Below are 19,311 nucleotides of genomic sequence, written 5' to 3'. Positions count from 1 at the left end.
TTCCAATTCATGAAACAAATTGTTAACCCAAACAATCTCAGCAGTTAAGGTAGCCAAACTTCTATATTCTGCTTCAGCAGAACTTCTAGACACTGTGTTTTGCTTTTTTGACTTCCAAGATATTAAAGAATCACCAAACTTCAATATAAAACCAGTCACAGACCTTCTAGTATTTGGACATGCAGCCCAATCTGCATCACAAAATCCTGTAAGTTGAGATGTTGTATTTGCACTCATCAACAACCCTTTTCCTGGTTCAACTTTGATGTATCTAATCACCCCCAATGCTGCCTCCCAATGTGACCTTTTTGGCTTCTGCATAAACTGACTCAAAGACTGTACTGCAAATGCTATATCTGGTCTTGTATTAGTTAAGTACAACAGCTTCCCAACAAGCCTTTGGTATTTGTTAATATCTGTAAATAAGTCATCAGTAGTGACATTGCCTTCATCAAATTCCACACTAGTTAACTTCATGTTGCATTCTAGTGGTGTCATTACTGGTTTTGCAGCAGCTAACCCCACTTCAGAAATCATTTCTAGAGCAAACTTCCTCTGATTCATAACTATTCCTTTGTTGGATCTCAAAAATTCAATTCCCAGAAAATATTTCAATTCTCCTAAGTCTTTAATCTTGAAATGACTATGCAGTACATGTTTGGTTTCTTCTATCAAATTGGCATCATTTCCTGTTACCAAAATATCATCCACATAAACCAAAACAATGACAATTCCATCATCTCTTCTCTTGGTGAATAAAGAATAATTCAAGTGACTTTGTATATAACCTGAACTGCACAAGGCATTAGTCAATTTTGCATTCCATTGCCTAGATGCTTGTTTAAGACCATAAAGAGATTTAACTAACTTGCAGGCCATGTTTTCTTCCTTCATTTTAAATCCTTTAGGTAATTCCATGTATACTTCATCAAGCAAATCTCCTTGTAAGAAAGCATTGAATACATCCATTTGATGAATGATCCAATGCTTAGCAGCAGCCAAAGCCACTATAGCTCTAACAGTCACCATTTTTACCACTGGTGAAAATGTCTCTTGATAATCAATACCTTCAGTTTGGTTGTATCCCTTTGCCACCAACCTAGCCTTGAACCTTTCAATCTTCCTATCAGCTTGATATTTGATCTTAAAAACCCATTTACATCAAATTGCAGACTTTCCTGTTGGCAGTTTAACTACTTCCCAAGTACCATTTTCTTCTAAAGCTTGTATCTCTAGCTTCATAGCATCAACCCACCTTTTATCTTTAATAGCCTCTTCATAACTTCTAGGCTCATTTTCAACAGAAAACTTGGATAGATACACTGCATAACTAGGAGAAATGTCTTTATAAGACATGTATTTCTTTAGTGAATAAGGCTGATTTGTGTCTGAAACTTGTGTAATATAATCTTTCATCCATATAGGAGGTTTTGAATTCCTAAGAGATTGTCTTGGTTTTTCAGTAATAACATCAGACACTGGAATATCAACATTACTCTCTACACCTTCATTTATCACATCTATGTTTTCAATATCTTCATTGCCTGCATTCCATGCACTGCCATTATGCATGTTAATCTCAGGAAATGTTTGTTCCTGTGGGATAATTGTTTCTATGTCATTCATCTTATCATTCTGCTCCTCATCATCCTGATATGTATCCAATGTAGAACTAGGAAACAAAGGCAGTTGTCTAGTAACCATTTTTTGAAAAGGAAATATATCTTCCTTAAAAATTACATCTCTGCTTACTACAAATTTCTTGCTGATCAAGTTGTACATAAGATAGCCCTTTTGAGTAGCAGGATAACCAAGAAATACACAAGCATAAGCTCTTGGTGAAAATTTGTCTCCTTTAGGCAATCTGGTAACATATCCTAAACATCCAAAAACTCTCAAATGATCAAGTTCTGCCTTGACATTGTGAAACACCTCATAAGGTGTCTTCCCTTCCAATGTTATTGAGGGTAGTCTATTGATCAAATAGACAGCTGTAAGAATACATTCACCCCAAAATCCTATAGGTATATGACCATTAAACTTGAGTGCTCTAGATACTTCAAGTATATGTCTGTGTTTTCTTTCAGCAACTCCATTCTGTTGTGGAGTATATGGACAACTACTTTCATGAATAATCCCATGAGTAATCAGAAAATCATTACATTCTTTGTTAAAGAACTCTCCTCCATTATCAGACCTTATTATTTTAATGTGCCTGTTAAACTGATTCTTAACAAGAACACAAAAGGATTGTAAAATGTGAAACACATCACTTTTCAATTTCATCAAATATACCCATGTCATTCTGGATTTATCATCAACAATAGTCAAGAAAAATCTGTAGCCATTATGTGTTGTCACATGATAAGGTCCCCAAACATCTAAATGAATCAATTCAAAGATACTACTAGTTTTTGAGTAACTCAAAGGAAAAGACAATCGAGTCTGCTTTGCAAGTGGACATATAGAACATTTCTTACAGATATCATTTGAAGTTGGAGTCAAAGACAGCTGTTGTAACACCCTGTTGTGTGTCATCATAATCATCTCATTATCCTTCTCTTCTCTATGTAATTGTTGATTAGAGAGATAGTATAATCCATCCACTTCCTTACCAATCCCCTTCACCTTTCCATTGGAGAGGTCCTGAAAAACAACAAACTCAGGAAAGAAATTAACTGAGCAATGCAACTGTTTTGTTAATTGTGATACTGAGAGCAAATCAAATTTGAACGTAGGAACCACCAAAACATTCTTCAACAAATCTCCTCCTAATGTCTTATAACTTCCTGAATGTGTAACAGACACAGTTTCTCCATTTGGTAAATGAACACTTCTATTTAAATGATCTGAAAAGTTGCAAACAGAATGCAATCTATGCATATTATGAGTCATATGAAAAGTTGCTCCTGAATTAATTATCCATCCCTCTTTCATAGTAGAATTTACAGATAATGCTGTATCAATATTTCCTGTTATACCTGCCATATTTGCTGCTATATTGGATCCTGAAGTTCCCACTTCTTCTTTATCAAGCATATGTAGAATTTTCTGATATTGTCCTTGAGTGAAAGTAGGTTGAGCTGCCAGTGCTGAAACCTCTTGTGATCTCACTCCTTGACCTTCTTCTTTTCTGCAGATTGGTGCAAAATCATCTTGTATAATTCCTTGATCAACTCTCACTTGATTTGCTTTCATACCTTGTGTCTGTCCCATGCTATTTTGATCATATCCTGAATTAAAATTTTCAGGTTTCTTCTTAAACTTCCAGTCAGGTGGATAACCATTCAACTTGAAACAATCAAGTTTGACATGACGCTGCAGCTTGCAATAATCACAGATTTGATCCCAATTTTTTTCTTCAATTGTGAAGATCTCATGTTGTTTCTTTGCATGTTTCCCTTTCCTGTATCATTATTCCTCTGGAAATTTCCTCTTCCTGCATAAAGTGCAGTAGGTTCCATTATTTCCCTTCTTGATTGTGTACCTGCAGTCATCCTTTGACCTTCATCTGCCACTATCATAGCATAGGCCTTACTAACGTTTGGCAATGGGTTCATCATCAAGATCTGACTACGAGCTTGACCAAACACATCATTCAACCCCATCAAAAATGCAAATAGCCTTAGATAGGCTTGTTGATCCACATAAATTCTTGACTTGTCACAATTACATGAAGGTGGAGGTACAAATGCATCAAATTCATCCCATAATAGCCTCAATTTTGTAAAATAACCAGAAACAGTCAAATTACCTTGATGTATTGTACAGATCTCTCTATGTAACTGGTAGATCCTCGATCCATCAACTTTGTCAAATCTCTCCTTGAGATCATTCCATACTGTAGCTGCATCATCAGCATATACAATGCCACTTAATAATTCCTTAGACACTGTATTCATTATCCAAGCTAGCACAAAACAATTACATTTCTCCACTGTTCTTCCAATTCCATCTTATAGTTACTCTTCTTACATGTTCCCAACACAAAACCGACTTTACTCTTTGCTCGAAGATTAATAAGCATAGATCGACTCCATAATGAATAATTCTCCATGCCTGTGAGTTGTAAAGTAGTTAACACACATCCAGGAGTATCAGACGGATGAAGATAAAGAGGATGATTCCTCTTCTTCTCAATCGTTTCTAATGTCTCAACATTTTCTGTTGCAGATGCTTCTCCAATCGATCCTGATTCTCCAGTAGTCATTTCTTCCTCTGCTTCCACAAAGAATCTAAAATGGCTAAAAAAATTTCTTCCTCTGCTTTCACAAAGAATCTAAAATGACAGAACTTCTCCCCTGTTTCCACAACAATGGCAGGACTTCTTCCTCTGCTTCCACAAAGGATCAACAATGGCGGAAATCTGATTTTTGCAGTTGAATCGATCCTCGATTCAGGGCTCTGATACCATGATCAAACTCACACAATAAACGTGAAGAATTGGAGCAATGCTCATTGAGTGAATTAACCCACTAGATTACATTTACACAAGTATTTATATTCAGCTGAAATAGTAACTAACTAACTACTTGCTAACAACTTTTCTAACTAACTAACTAATTTACAAATCAACCAATAGTAAACAATTAGTTAAAGTTTAATTAACAACCTAACTAAACAATCTACTAGTAAAATTAACCAATTCCAATAATTAATATATTGGAAAAATAGTTCAAAACACATAAATTTTGATAAAATTATTATTATACACTAATTTTGTGGATCCTATGATCCCCTAAATCATATTTTAGTGTATTATTGAGAATATTATCAGGCTGGTTGGATGAGTAAGTGATCACACTAACAATTAGTGCAGTGCGTAAGAAAGGAATCAAAATAAAATAACCCATCTTTATTTATCATTTGGCAGTCCATATCATTCGTCTTTTTCAATCTCATTTAATATCCTTGATTTAAGATGTTAAGTTAATTACTTAATTTTAATTTTTAATTAGGTAATATATACACGACTTTAGATGTTAAGTTAACTTTATTTTTTATTAGGGAATGTACACATTTGTCATAAAAGAAAGACTCGATCTGATTATTTAATTCACTCAATTTTCGTATGTATTCACCATTAAAGCTCTACTTATTTGTCATAAAAGGGACACTCAATCTGATTATTAAGTCATTCAATTTTCATATGCATTCACCATTAAAAACTATTTGTCAAAAAAGAGAGATAATCTAATTATTTTTTAAAGTCACTTAATTTTCATATGTATTCACCATTAAAGCTTTCCACATTTGTCATAAAAACTACACACTCAATATTAGTAGCTCAATAAATTCAAATATTGAGATGTATATTGTAACAAATCGAAATCCTCACTATATAAGAGCACTAAAAAAGGATTACAACCTTAAGATTCGAATTGAAATAATCAAATTACAGATTACAATGGAAATATTGAAATAAGAGTAATTTAAGATAGATTATAATGTAAATATTGAAATAAGAGTAATTTAAGATAGAACGAGAATGGAGATGAGGACTTATATTCTAGAAGAAGAGGAGAAGGACAAACACTTTCTTCAATATGCATAAACCCTTCTTTCAAACTCATTCTTCCTTTTAACCAAAAGTTAATTGGATTTAAATAAAACACTCCAACATTTTACTTGGTCCAATCTCATTCACCACTTCTATCTATAGGCCTTTATAGAGCTAATTTGGTTCACAACATATATCAAAATAAGTTATTTTTACTGTATTGTGTAATTTAAAATATAGAGATACGTATCTTTATATTTATTTTTATTTCAAGATCCCGCAGCCCAAAATATGAATTAGCTAATACCTCATCTTTAATTAAGGTTTAATGAGACTTTAGTTTGATTGATTTTCCTAATATACTAAGAGCATGTTTAAAATTATTGTTAGAATTTTTATTTTAAAATTAGATTTTGTTAAAAAAAGCAAAAATTATTTTCAAAAAATGTTTTACACTATATCAAGTCACTGGATGAATATCCTCCCCTATTACTTATTCTCTCCATTTTTTCAATTATACATTTGAATAAAAGTAGTGCGTCATAATTAAAAATCCCTAAGTCACCCAAGGTCATCTCTCAATAATGGGACATCACATGCTTACGATTTTGACAACAAAGGATTTTTTTATCTTACACTCTTTTTTCATCAAATTCGTTATTCTATTTCAATTTGAATGTTTATATTATGCAAGTCAACTTGGATTAATTATATTTTTCCCTAACTTTATTTCGTATTTGGAGATGTTCCTTCTTATTTCTGTTTGTCTGATTACATAAAAGTCAAGTTGAATTTTAATTAAAAATTAGATAAAAATTCAGTTTTAATTATAAGAAAAGAACTATTATAGTCACCAGTTAAATTTCGGAGAAGTATTTTTAAAAAGAAAATATAGGAAAAAGACTTGTTGACTCATTTCCCAAAATTGGCTAATGTATCCCTTTAACAAACAAATGGTGGAGATTTCTTTATGCACCAGCAGAGGACAAAATACATCAGTGGCTTTTATTTTCAGGTTTGAACAAGTCAAGTTTTGCAGATTAATTTGTTCTTGATTTGGGAGATTTGGTTTTTTTGATTTCTCAGTTTCTCCTTTTAGTTTTCTTACCGACAAACTGCAGCCTTGATTTTGAACTTTTGCAGGTTTTTTTTATGTACAAGTATTAAATAGTTTCTAACCAGCTAAATTTAGGTAAGTACTTGATTTTTACAAATTACAAATCTAATTTGTACTCTGTTTGGATTGTTATTATATATTGTTTTACTATCGTATTGTTTTAATGTATATAACGTTCGGATAGATTGTATCGTTTTCTGTTCTACAAAATATGACAGGATCATCAATTTGAAGAAAGGGGTAGAGTAGAATTACTATATACAAAAAAAGTAGGGTAAAAGATGAAACATTGTTATTAAATAATAACTAATTTTTTAAGGTAACTACGTTATTACACTGAATTGTGATAGAATTCAGTAAAGTTTAAGTAACTACACAATACAAGAGGTAATGCTGCTGCTCTACTAAATTGATGTTTTTTGTTTACATAGAGATGGCTAATGCTGCTGTGATTTCTCTGATACGATCTTTGGAGCAACTCGTGCAGCGAAAACCACATTTGATAAGTGATGAAACAAGAAGAATGGTGGACTCTGTCCATGATAGTCTTGAATATTTCCAAGACTTTCTTGAGAGCACTAGCAAGAGAAGGCAAAAACATTGTAGAAAGGTTGAAGAGTTGGAGAGAGAGATTAGAATGGAAGTCGAAAAAGCAGAAGATGTAATTGAACTAAAGATCATGTATGGAATAATGAAAAAAAAGGGATTATCCAAGACTTTCTTGAGAACACTTGTAGGAAAGATTGATGCAACAAGGGAAAGAAAGGCAATACGCAAAACGTTGCTACCATTTGTAAAAAAGATTGATGCTGTGAAGAGTAATGTGATGGGCATCAGTTTTGGTACAAATCAAGTTCAAAGCTATGATGATACTACTACAAATGAGGATTTGTTGCCTGGTCATTCATCTAGAAATGTTGCAAAACTGAATCCAGAAAATATTGTCGTGGGTCTTGAAGATGACCTCGTGAGAATAATCAGAAGACTAAAAGGGCCAACATTAAGTCGAGAGATTATCCCCATTTTAGGAATGGGGGGAATAGGAAAAACCACTCTTGCTAGAAAGGCATTTGATGATTTTGAAACTAGGAATCGATTTGACATCCATATTTGGGTGACTGTATCTCAAGAGTATCGGATAAGAGGTATGCTGTTGGACATTCTTCGTTCTACTTCAGAAGAGACCAATGAAGAGTCTAATATTGATCGGTTGATGGATATGATATACAAGAAGTTAAAGGGTTGGAGGTATCTTGTTGTAATGGATGATATTTGGAGTAGTGAGGTCTGGGATCTTATGACAAGAACTTTTCCAGATGATAACAATGGGAGCCGAATTATTTTGACTAGTAGGCAAGAAGAGGTTGCTAGTCATGCAGATCCTGATAGCAATCCTCATAAAATGAACCTCTTAAACTTGGATAATAGTTGGAAGTTAATCCGTGACAGAGTGTTTGGGGTAGAACATGCATGTCCTCCTGAATTGGAGGATATTGGAGAACAAATAGCACAAAGATGCCAAGGACTGCCCTTAGCTCTTCTAGTGGTAGCGGGACATCTCTCTAAAATTTCTAGAACACGAGAAAGTTGGAACGATGTTTCCAAAAGTGTAAGTAAAGTTGTTGCTGATGAATCAGATATATGTCTAGGAGTGCTTGCTATGAGTTACAATTACTTACCTGATCATCTTAAACCATGTTTCCTTTACATGGGAGTCTTTCCCGAAGACAGTGTTGTTAACATTGTTAGATTGATCAACTTATGGATTTCTGAGGGTTTTATATCAGATGAATTAGTCGGAAGAGATTGTATGGAGGATCTTGTTAGCAGGAATCTGGTAATGGTTAGAAACAGGAGTTTTAATGGCGAGACAAAAACATGTGGTGTCCATGATCTGATTCGTGATTTGATTTTAAGAGAAGCCGAGAAAGAGAAGTTCCTAGAGGTTACTAGAATTCATGAAGCCACTAATCCTTCGGCAGAGAAGCTTAGAAGTACTCGTCGCTACTGTTTCCATTCACACAATCAGGCTGCTTTTTGGAAGCTATCCAGTATCATCCGAACATTGCACTTCTTCGATGGATTTCAAAAACTTTCTAAACAAGTTCCTCTTTTGGTGTCCTTCAAATTGCTAAGAGTGTTAGCAATCCTAAATGATACATTTCCAACGTTCCCACTTGAGATAACAAAATTAGTACAACTCAGATACCTTCAATTCACTTGTTATGATAATATTCACTGGTCAGTGTCAAAGCTTTATAATCTGCAGACATTCATTCTTGGTTACGGAGTTGCAGGTTTATTACCTCCAACCATTCCTGAGGGAATTTGGCAAATGAGAAACCTAAGGCATCTTCATATCGGTGACTTCTTTTCTTTCCCTATTCCATCAAACAAGCTACAAAATCTACAGGAACTCTCTCGTCTAGCTTTGAGTAGCTGCACTTGTGAATTATTTTCTGCTATTCCCAATCTTAAAAAGCTGAAAATTATTGGAAATTATCTGATGGAAATGAAGAGAGAGCGCCTAAATAGCCTTTCCTGTTTAGAAAAACTTGAAATCTTGAAGTACAGGGATGACGGGATACAGCCTTCTCAAATCCCAAGTAAGTATGTTTTGCCTGCATCACTGAAGAGGTTGACTTTAAGTTGCACTAGTTTACCATGGGAAGACATGGCAAATATTATAACATTGCCAAACCTCGAGGTGCTTAAAATTAAAGACAACGGATTTCTTGGTGATGTGTGGATGTTAAACGATGAAGAGATTTTCAAGCAACTTAAGTTCCTCCTAATCAGTTGGACAGGTTTGAAGCACTGGAAAGCTGGTAGCGTTAACTTCCCAAAGCTGCAACGCCTATTTCTGAAAAGATGCATGAACCTGGAGGAAATCCCTCAAGACTTTGGGGACATATGTACCTTGGAATCAATAGAGTTGCATAAATGCAGTATATCCGCTGCTACGTCAGGCAAAAACATTCAAGAAGAACAGGAGAGCATAGGGAATGAATGTCTTAGTGTCCTCATCTATAATCATCCGTAAGACTCCTACTGTTTCAAAAATTATTGCTACCTATATCTATGTTATGTGCTTTGTTTTACTTTCAAAATTGTCTCATGAACATAGTCAAGGAATTCTCCGACCAACATAGGTTTGTTATATTGTCCTCTGGACATCATTGATCTGATTCAAGAATCATAAATGAGTTCCCTTCTGCTGTTGACAGGTGATTAGCAAAGTTGTGGAGAAAATGGCGTGCGTACGATTGACTCGACTCGACTCTCTAACAAGGGGAGATCACTTGTAACTTGTTCATTCTGCAAGTTAAGTCTCTTTTATGTTCCTTATAACAATGATTAAAGGACCTGATTGTTATGTAGGTTGTGTTGCTCTTTAATTTTGCAAGCTAAACATTATATGACTAGAATTACATTGTCATTTCCTGACGAGTTTGACTAGTCCGATTTATTTACTACTCTTTAAAAATTCATGGTTATAGAATTTTTGTACGTGGAGAATAAAGAAATTTTATAACCATTCTTGCAAACCAACTTTCCTTATGTTGAAGGTGTTAACATGCCAGCAGGTTAATGCAATTAAGATATATATTACAACACACTTATCGGATGAGCAACAATATAACGGATGGCCGGAAATGGCGTTTCCCGGCTACAAAGCCCTAAAAGATAATGAGAATTTCTGAATCAAATTGTGGAGATACGTACCAAAAAGACTCGACTGCTCAATCAAATTTCTGAATATTTCAAAGCCTTAAATAACTTATTATTATCAATTTGAGGAAAATATTGTGTAATTTAATACATTTCTGAATATTTCAAAGCCTTATTATTATCAATGGAGGAAAATATTGTGTAATTTAATATATAACACATTATTAATTTGATTGATTTTCCTAATATACTGAGGCATGTTTAGAATTTTTATTTTTATTTTAAAATTAGATTCTTACATGTAATCCCATGGGTATAGCCAATCTTTGATATTGTTGTGATTGGGTAGCCAAACCACAATTATTAAATTAAAGAATTAAATACTAATTTAGTTCAATTGGTAAATGCATGCATGAATCAACTTAAAATTAATTTCAAACAACATATTTATAAAGTTGTCACAAAATGGATACACATGGGAAAAAAAATTAAAATGCAGGTAAAAATTAAATTACAATATAAATATCAAAATTAAGTTTCACATTTATTAAGTAACTAGTTTCTTGGGAACGTGCATCCCAAAAAAAAAAATTATAAGTATTACAATAGGCTAAACTTTAAATCATGAATCATATTTTCTTACTCCTGTACAATGCGTTGCAGCTTGAAAAGTCTGATTTATTTGGTATGCTACAACACACCTAATTGAACTAACAAAAAAAAAAAAGAAATCGAGAGGTCGAGACATAGACAGTTTATTAGCAGTCAATAACATTACTATGAGAATGCTTCAAATAACAACTCAATGGTGAATTAGCAAATGATAATCTAATAACTCAACCTCAAAAACGGAGAATCACATGTAACTAAGACACCAATACATCACTCATCTCTTAAAAGAGTCTATATGGGACACTTCATGATTGATCAATGCGCAGGTATATAATGAGAAAGGAGCTGTTACTTAGCTAACTAAAATTAGTTATAACAAATTACAGTTAGGAAAATCTGTTAGGTTAGTTAGTTGATTAATACTTTAAGTTGTAGAATCTATATAAAGTAGATTTTTAGTTAGTTAATTCATTCTTTTGTAATCTTTTCCGATGAGAGTAAAGTGAAGATAACTTTCTTCCAGGATCTTCTTCTTCATCTTGTTCTTCTTCATCTTGTTCAATTGTTTCAACATGGTATCAGAGCAATCAGCCATTAATATGGTCTGAATTGAAGCTTAGCAAGGTAGAATTAAAGCTGGTGTTGAAGTTCAACAATAGATGTTACGGTTGACAATGAGTTACCGGAAAAACTTAGTCACAATCACCCTCTTTTTTTGAGTACTGCAGATACTTCTGGAGTTGTATTGATCTCTATTCAGCTTACAGGTTCTGGAAATTATTCTGTATGGAGCAGGTCGATGAGAATAGCCATACTTGGAAGAAACAAGTTGGGGCTAATCGATGGAAAGTGTAGGAAGGATGGATTTGGTCCTAATCTGACTGATTTATGGGAGAGATGCAATGCAATTGTTCTTTCATGGATCATGAATTGTGTTTCCAAGGAATTATTGGGTGGAATTGTTTACTCTACAGATGCATGCTCTGTTTGGGGAGATCTCAAGGAGAGATTTGATAAAACAGATGGGTCAAGGATTTTTCAATTACATAGGGAAATTGTCACATTGGTACAGGGTACGAGTACTATAGCAGAGTATTTTACAAAATTGAGATTGTGCTAGGCAGAATTTGATTGCATTGCACCTTTTCCTGGTTGTAATTGCACAGAATCGCGAGGATTTGTAGAATTTATGAAGCAGCAGAAGTTGTTGCAATTTTTAATGGGTCTTAATGAGACTTATGAGCAGGCTCGAAGTCAGATCTTGATGTTAGTTCCTCTTCTGTCTGTTAATCAAGCCTATTCAATGATGATTGAAAGAGAAAGCCAACGAGTCATAGCAAATTCAGCCAGGAAAAATGTTGCTAATCTGGAAATAGCAGCTCTTATGACTGCTCGTCAAGTTCCTAGCAAGTTTAAAAGGGATTGGAATGCTCAATGTGATCATTGCAAGATGATGGGTCATACAAAAGCCAATTGTTATCGGTTGATTGGATATCTTTCCAACTTCAGATTCAAGAAGAAGGTTGGGCAGCAAAATGATCCTTATGAGAAGGAATGAGAGAATCGAAGTCATGCTCACAATGTGAGGGATGAGGAAAGTCGATCACACAATGATGGATCACAAGCTCGAGCTGCTCATGTGAATTTTCCCAATGATCCAGGTTACAATAACTATTCTAGAGCTGATAATCTTCATGCTGATTGGAATAGATCCCACATTCCTTCACATCAACACCCACAGATGATGCAGCAATATAATAAGTCATCACATCTCAATCAGTCTAACCTGGGAAAGCACAAGGCTGATGATGTACCAGAATCTTCCTCTTCAAATATGTGCAGATTATCTGATTCAAATATGGGAGGTAATTTTTCTAAAGCATTTGCTTCCTATGTATGTAATGATGATAAGGAATGGATAATAGACACAGGTGCATCCAACCATATGATCTCTCATAAAGAGATGTTAAATTTTAGGAAGCCTGTTACTGCTTATAATAAACAGGTATATTTGCCAAATGGAGGGATTGCAGAGGTATCACATATTGGTAGTTGTGAATTGATGGATGGAAGATCTGTGAAAAATGTTTTATACATTCCAGATTTTAGATATAATCTGCTTTCAGTATCTCAGATCACTAAGGAACTACAATGCTCAGTTCATTTTTTCCCTGACTATTGTGTATTCCAGGACCTCTCAAGTGGGAAGGTAATGGAGATTGGTGAAGAAAAGAATGGCCTCTATTTGATGAGTCACAGAGGGAGTGGTATTGATTGCTCACCAAAAAGGATGGTTGCTTCCAAGAATAAGCTGGACATCCTTCTTTGGCTTAGAAGAATGGGTCATGCCTCTGTAGGAACTATGAGTCATTTTTTTAATATTGATCCTAATGAATGCAAAAGGATTTTAGACAGGTGTGATGTGTGTCCATTAGCTCGACAAACCAAATTACCTTTTCCTAATAGTGAGAATCGATCTTCTTGTATTTTTGATTTGTTGCACTTGGATGTATGGGGACCATTTCATGTTTCTACCTTTGATGGTTATAAAATGTTTCTGACTATTGTGGATGATCATTCTCGTATGACTTGGATATTTTTGTTGAAATTAAAGAGTGATGTGGTGGTAGTGTTGAGAAACTTTTTTCAGCTAGTCAGTACACAATTTGGAAAAAGAGCCAAAGTATTGAGATCAGATAATGGCACTGAATTTGTCAATTCTAATTGTCATGCTTTGTTTACATCTCTTAGTATTGTACATCAGAAAATATGTGTTTACACACCACAACAAAATGGGGTGGTAGAGAGGAAACACAGATACATTTTAGAACTGGCCAGGGCTATCAGATTCCAGGGTTCTATACCTATCAAATACTGGGGCCATTGTGTGCTTGGGGCTGTTTACATGATGAATAGGTTGCTATCTACAACACTCAACAACAAGTCTCCTTTTGAAGTTTTCCATGGTGTTAAAGGGTCCTTAACACACCTCAGAACAATAGGTTGTTTATGTTATGCTAAGTGTTTACCTCCTGGTGATAAGTTTGAAGCCAAAGTTGTTCCTGCAGTACATATGGGTTATTCTGAAGTTACAAAAGGTTATGTGTTGTATAATCTAGCAACTCATAATTTTTTTATATCCAGAGATGTTAGTTTTAGAGAGGATTCTTTTCCTTTCCAGAATACACTCCCTCTCCTAATGTTTTCCTGGACATATCTACAGACAATGAGGATTCTCCTACTAATGACTCACATTTGTCTCCTCCACATGATGTTCCTGCTATTCCAGGCATTGTTCCTAATATTGAGGTTGATGATGTTGATATTTCTACTATGCCTGCTGGTGTTGAATCTATGCCTTTGAGATAGTCACACAGAGTTAGGAAACAACCTACATGGATGACTGATTTTGTCACACATGCTGCTTCTACTTCATTACACCATTCTTTATCTCATTGTTTGCATTATGCTAATCTCTCCTCACAATATCAATCCTATTTGTGTGCTTTCTCTAGTATCACTAAGCCTAAGTCTTACAAGGAAGCATGCTTAGATCCTAGATGGATTTCAGCTATGCAAGAAGAGATCCAAGCACTTGAGGAAAATAAAACATGGCTTATAGTATCCTTACCTTCTTACAAGAAACCTATTGGTTGTAAATGGGTTTACAAGATAAAGTTTAAGACTGATGGTACTGTGTAGAGATATAAGGCTAGATTAGTTGCCAAAGGTTACAATCAGAGGGAGGGTCTTGATTATCAAGATACATTCTCACATGTTGTGAAGATGGTCACAGTAAGAAGTGTTTTATCAATTGTTGCAGCCTCTCATTGGCATATACATCAGATGGATGTGTATAATGCTTTTTTACAAGGTGACTTACATGAAGAAGTGTACATGTCTTTGCCTGAAGGTTTTTCTAGCCAGGGGGAGACTTCAGGAATGGTGTGTAGGCTAGTAAAATCATTGTATGGGTTGAAACAGGCAAGTAGACAATAGAATGTTAAATTGACTGATGCATTGGTTGATCTTGGTTTTAATCAGAGCAGCCTAGATCATTCATTATTCATAAAGAAATATCATACACAAATAGTAGTGATCTTGGTATATGTCGATGATATGTTGATAGCTGGAAATGATTTGGTGTTAATAGAGCACACCAAACAAGAATTACATGCTAGATTCAAGATTAAGGATCTTGGAATTTTGAGATATTTCCTTGGCATAGAGTTCGGCACATCAGATAAAGGCATACTAATGAACCAAAGGAAATATGCTTTAGAATTAATAGAGGAGATGGGATTGGTTGCAGCTAAACCATCTTGGACACCACTGGACATCAACTTGAAATTAACAAATACATTGCTAGATAAAGCCATGAATATTACACATGATCAAGTGTTGGCAGACAAGGATCCATACCAAAGATTGATTGGAAGATTATTATATTTGACACTAACTAGGCCTGACATTGGATTTGCAGTACAAATTTTAAGTCAGTTTTTGCAATGTCCAAAGAAATCACACATGGAAGCAGCCCTCAAAGTGGTAAGATACATAAAAAAAACCTGCAATGGGAGTTTTGATGAGCAGCAAGAAAGACAGGGAATTAGTAGTCTTCTGTGATGCAGATTGGGCAGCATGTCCAAATACAAGAAGATCAGTGACAGGATTCTTAATCAAACATGGAGAGTCTTTGATTTCTTGGAAGTCAAAGAAACAAACGACTGTATCAAGGAGTTTAGCCGAATCGAAGTATAGAAGCATGGCTTCTACTATATCAGAATTAGTTTGGATCATTGCATTATACAAAGAATTAGGGGAAGAAATACATCTACCTATAAAGCTCTTCTGTGATAACAAAGCAGCTTTACAGATAGCAGCTAATCCAGTTTACCACGAAAGAACAAAGCATATTGAAGTTGACTGTCATTTCATTAGAGAAAAGATACAAATGGGGTTGATTCAAACACTATATCTGAGGACACAAGATCAGCAAGCAGACATTATGACAAAGGGGCTGGCAAGAGTACAACATGAACATTTGGTTTCCAAGCTGGGAGTTTTGAATATATTCACACCCACCAGCTTGAGGGGGAGTAATGAGAAAGGAGCTGTTACTTAGCTAACTAAAATTAGTTATAACAAATTACAGTTAGGAAAATCTGTTAGGTTAGTTAGTTGATTAATACTTTAAATTGTAGAATCTATATAAAGTAGATTTTTAGTTAGTTAATTCATTATTTTGTAATCTTTTCCGATGAGAGTAAAGTGAAGATAACTTTCTTCCAGAATCTTCTTCTTCATCTTGTTCAATTGTTTCAACACACACACACACACACATACGCACGCACGCACACACACACCACACACACAGTGTCTTGTTTGAATATCAATATCTTAAAAACGTAAAATTTAATGACTATTTCTTACAAGGAAAGTTGCATTTGAAAATCGGCATAATACATAAATGTGCCCTTTAACTTGACTTTAAATTATATTTATGTCTTTTAATTTTGGATATGCACAAATAGATACTTAAACTTGTATAAAGTTGAACAGATGTTACATGTCCCACATGTCATCTCACGTCATTTTTTGTCCTACATTGTGTTTTACGTGTATTATTCCATGTAGGATTCATGTGCTTATTTATTTAAAAGTTGAATAGTTAAAGTGCTTGTTTGTGCATTATAAAATTTGGAGGTTAAAATTAAAATTTAAAATCAAATTTAAAGTCTAATATATATATATATATTATGCCTTGAAAATCTAACGGATTAAGCCCTTTAATTTGTTTGTCCAACTCTTCCACTCCTAGCAATCGGCTGCTAATTTTTTAGCCTTTCTAGAGATTTTAAATGTATAAATAAAATAGAAAAAAGAAGTTAATAACTATAATAGTTCTCTTTCACTTGAGATAGAAAGAGAAATTAAAATAGTAGTAATCAATGGGAGAGATTTGAATCTACGACAGTTTGAATGTTAACTTGAAATTGTAAATGTTACACCGTAAGTTTTTATGAAAGTAATAATATTTGCAAAAATTACTGTTTTCGTATATTTTAGAAAATATTTATGTCACGCAGTTTATACTTTGTTATAAGAAATATGATTTTATATATATATATATATATATATATATATATATATATATATATATATATATATATATATTTGTGTATAAATATCTTTTGCATAATATAAAACATTTTATACTAGATCGATACCTTATGTAGTTTTTCCTTATATATAATATTTTACAATATTTAAAAAAAGGGCTAAAATATCATTCAATTATTTTATTTTTTAGGGCTAAAATTTCCTCGATGTCATAGGGGTACTAGAGGGGTTTTTGTGGATTCACGTGAATCCATATTTCCCTCTATAAATCATATATAGTAATGTTATATTTTTCAAAATATATTTAAATATAGAATTATGAACCCACGTTAAAAATATCATAAAACAACATGATGATGATTGGGTGCACCTCTCTAAGCAAAGATAAAAATTTAAGTGTAATATTTATCTTTTTTTTAGTTAACATTTCTCCAAGTGGTTATCAGTAACACTTTTGGCATTTAAATAATTTTATATTTTTTTTGCTTTAGTTTTTCAAAATTTTCAAGTGTGTTTGCATTGGAAATTCCTAAAAAAAATAGCATTGTAAATTTTTTATACAATTAAACCAAATGTGTATATTAAAATATAAAACTAGTAGTATTATATATGTTGGCCGGTAAACTTTAAAATTTAACGATTTAATGTTAAGAACGTAAAGGTCAAATTGATCAAATTTATATTAATTAGATCACCCATCCTTTTGAAATTCTAAATACGCCTTTGCTCAACATCAATCTTTTGGCTCTATTTGTCCTCATCCGTAACAGATTAAATCATAACGTCAATTAACAAATTAATCACGTATCACTATCCTATGGCTACATTAACAATTAATAAAAAGTAATTTAAAAGATCTAACCCACCCAAAAGCCCCACCCGTAAATTTGGGTAAAGTTGGTGGAAATTTGGTCTTTTCAATTGTTTAATTAATTTTTAGGATAGTAATACGTGATTAATGAATTTATTAATTGAGATTATGATATAACCGGTTAAGAATGAGCGCAACATAGAACAAAAAAAGTTGACGTTGAGTCCATTTTAGGCATGAAATATAAAAAAAAAGTGTAATTATCAATTTACATAGTTGATTGATATTTCAGGCCTTTTTTGTAAAATATTATATACACGGCTAACTGATTAAGTATTTTCAAAAGTTATATATATATATATATATATATATATATATATATATGAAAAAAACAATGATATTTGACTAAATATTTTCAACTTTTGCATGAATTAAATGTGTTTTATTAGTCACTTCGTATAAAAATTATGTTACGGTCAAATATGTTGTAATAATATAGCTTAATGTAATACATAAATGATTAATTGATTAAACATGAGTTATAATTATGATAAATGCATATGTTTAAACTGTGTAGTGGTTATATTTAGGGGCGTATAAAATCAAATTGAAAATCGAACCAAATTACAAATCGAATCAAATCAAAAAAATAAATCGATTAGTGATTTGGTTTAATTTGGTACGGTATTGAAAAAAAATCCAATTATATTTGGATTAATTTGATTTCAACTAAAAACAATCAACTCGAAACCAAATCAAACCAGTGATTTGATTTTTCGATGTTCAGTTTAAAAAAATGTGACCAACATTGTGATTTATATCATACTTCTATTATGATTTTCTGGTGAATCTAATTTATTCTATATTGTGATTAAACATACATACGTTAAAAGTGGCAAGATTAGTTTAGATTGATCACAACAATTCTAACTTACGGAAAATATCTTAATTAGAAAGAAAATCCCCATTATAATTCCATCTAAGAAGAGTAAAAATCAATAATTAAAAAATAATTATCAAGGATGGTATTGCATTTATGTATCCCTACATTATGGAATTTTTTTTAAAAAAAAAATGAAGTACCAAATTGTAAGTAGTGCTCTCTAATAGAGTAAAATTAATTTGATTAGGTGCAAAATGAAGGCAAATAATCTCTCTTCTTTGTACTTTTACATGTTTTTGAAATCAGAAATTTGGGAAATGCTTATTCATATTAAACATTATTAACACTCTTATCCAACATTATTTTAAATATATCTTTTGGAATGATATTAATACATCTTATTTAATATTATTTTAATATGATTTATATCGTCATTCTCATAATTTCATGAATTCTTGTGATCACAAATTGCAGGTAAATATTCTATGGTCGAATGGGCTTGTTTGTATTTTGTCGGCCCAATAGTTAACGGCCAGAAAATTGGCGTGAAGAAATGGTAAATATTTCTCTTTTTGTTAAGAAATGTTTATCAT

General features: G+C 33.0%; 2 protein-coding genes across 6 annotated transcripts; both read left to right on the top strand.

Annotated features, from left to right (window-relative positions):
• The first annotated feature begins 6,205 nt into the window (after window positions 1-6,205).
• On the top strand, window positions 6,206-10,535 carry LOC101262730 (putative late blight resistance protein homolog R1A-3). 5 transcript variants are annotated; one of them, XR_011221772.1, is made up of 5 exons: window positions 6,206-6,515; window positions 6,644-6,692; window positions 7,049-9,656; window positions 9,845-9,941; window positions 10,205-10,535. XR_011221772.1 is itself a non-coding variant. In XM_010324556.4 (4 exons), exons 3-4 carry the CDS (start codon window positions 7,051-7,053, stop codon window positions 9,846-9,848), a joined length of 2,610 nt encoding a protein of 869 aa, XP_010322858.1. In that variant the 5' UTR covers window positions 6,206-6,515; window positions 6,644-6,692; window positions 7,049-7,050; the 3' UTR covers window positions 9,849-10,152. The 5 variants fall into 5 exon arrangements, 3 of the variants coding, with proteins under 3 accessions (XP_010322858.1, XP_069155370.1, XP_069155371.1); XM_010324556.4 differs by lacking the exon at window positions 10,205-10,535 and having other exon boundaries at window positions 9,845-10,152; XM_069299269.1 differs by lacking the exon at window positions 10,205-10,535 and having other exon boundaries at window positions 6,404-6,515; window positions 6,622-6,692; window positions 9,845-10,152.
• Window positions 10,536-11,196: 661 nt separating this feature from the next.
• On the top strand, window positions 11,197-12,459 carry LOC138349395 (uncharacterized). Its single transcript, XM_069299730.1, has 3 exons — window positions 11,197-11,227; window positions 11,630-11,974; window positions 12,068-12,459. Exons 1-3 carry the CDS (start codon window positions 11,197-11,199, stop codon window positions 12,457-12,459), a joined length of 768 nt encoding a protein of 255 aa, XP_069155831.1.
• The last annotated feature ends 6,852 nt before the right edge of the window (window positions 12,460-19,311 follow it).

This window comes from Solanum lycopersicum, chromosome 6 (genome assembly GCF_036512215.1).
Source record: "Solanum lycopersicum chromosome 6, SLM_r2.1".
NCBI lineage: Eukaryota > Viridiplantae > Streptophyta > Magnoliopsida > Solanales > Solanaceae > Solanum > Solanum lycopersicum.
The sequence above is the reverse complement of the archived record's forward strand: the minus strand, read 5'-3'. Positions and strand labels throughout refer to the sequence as shown.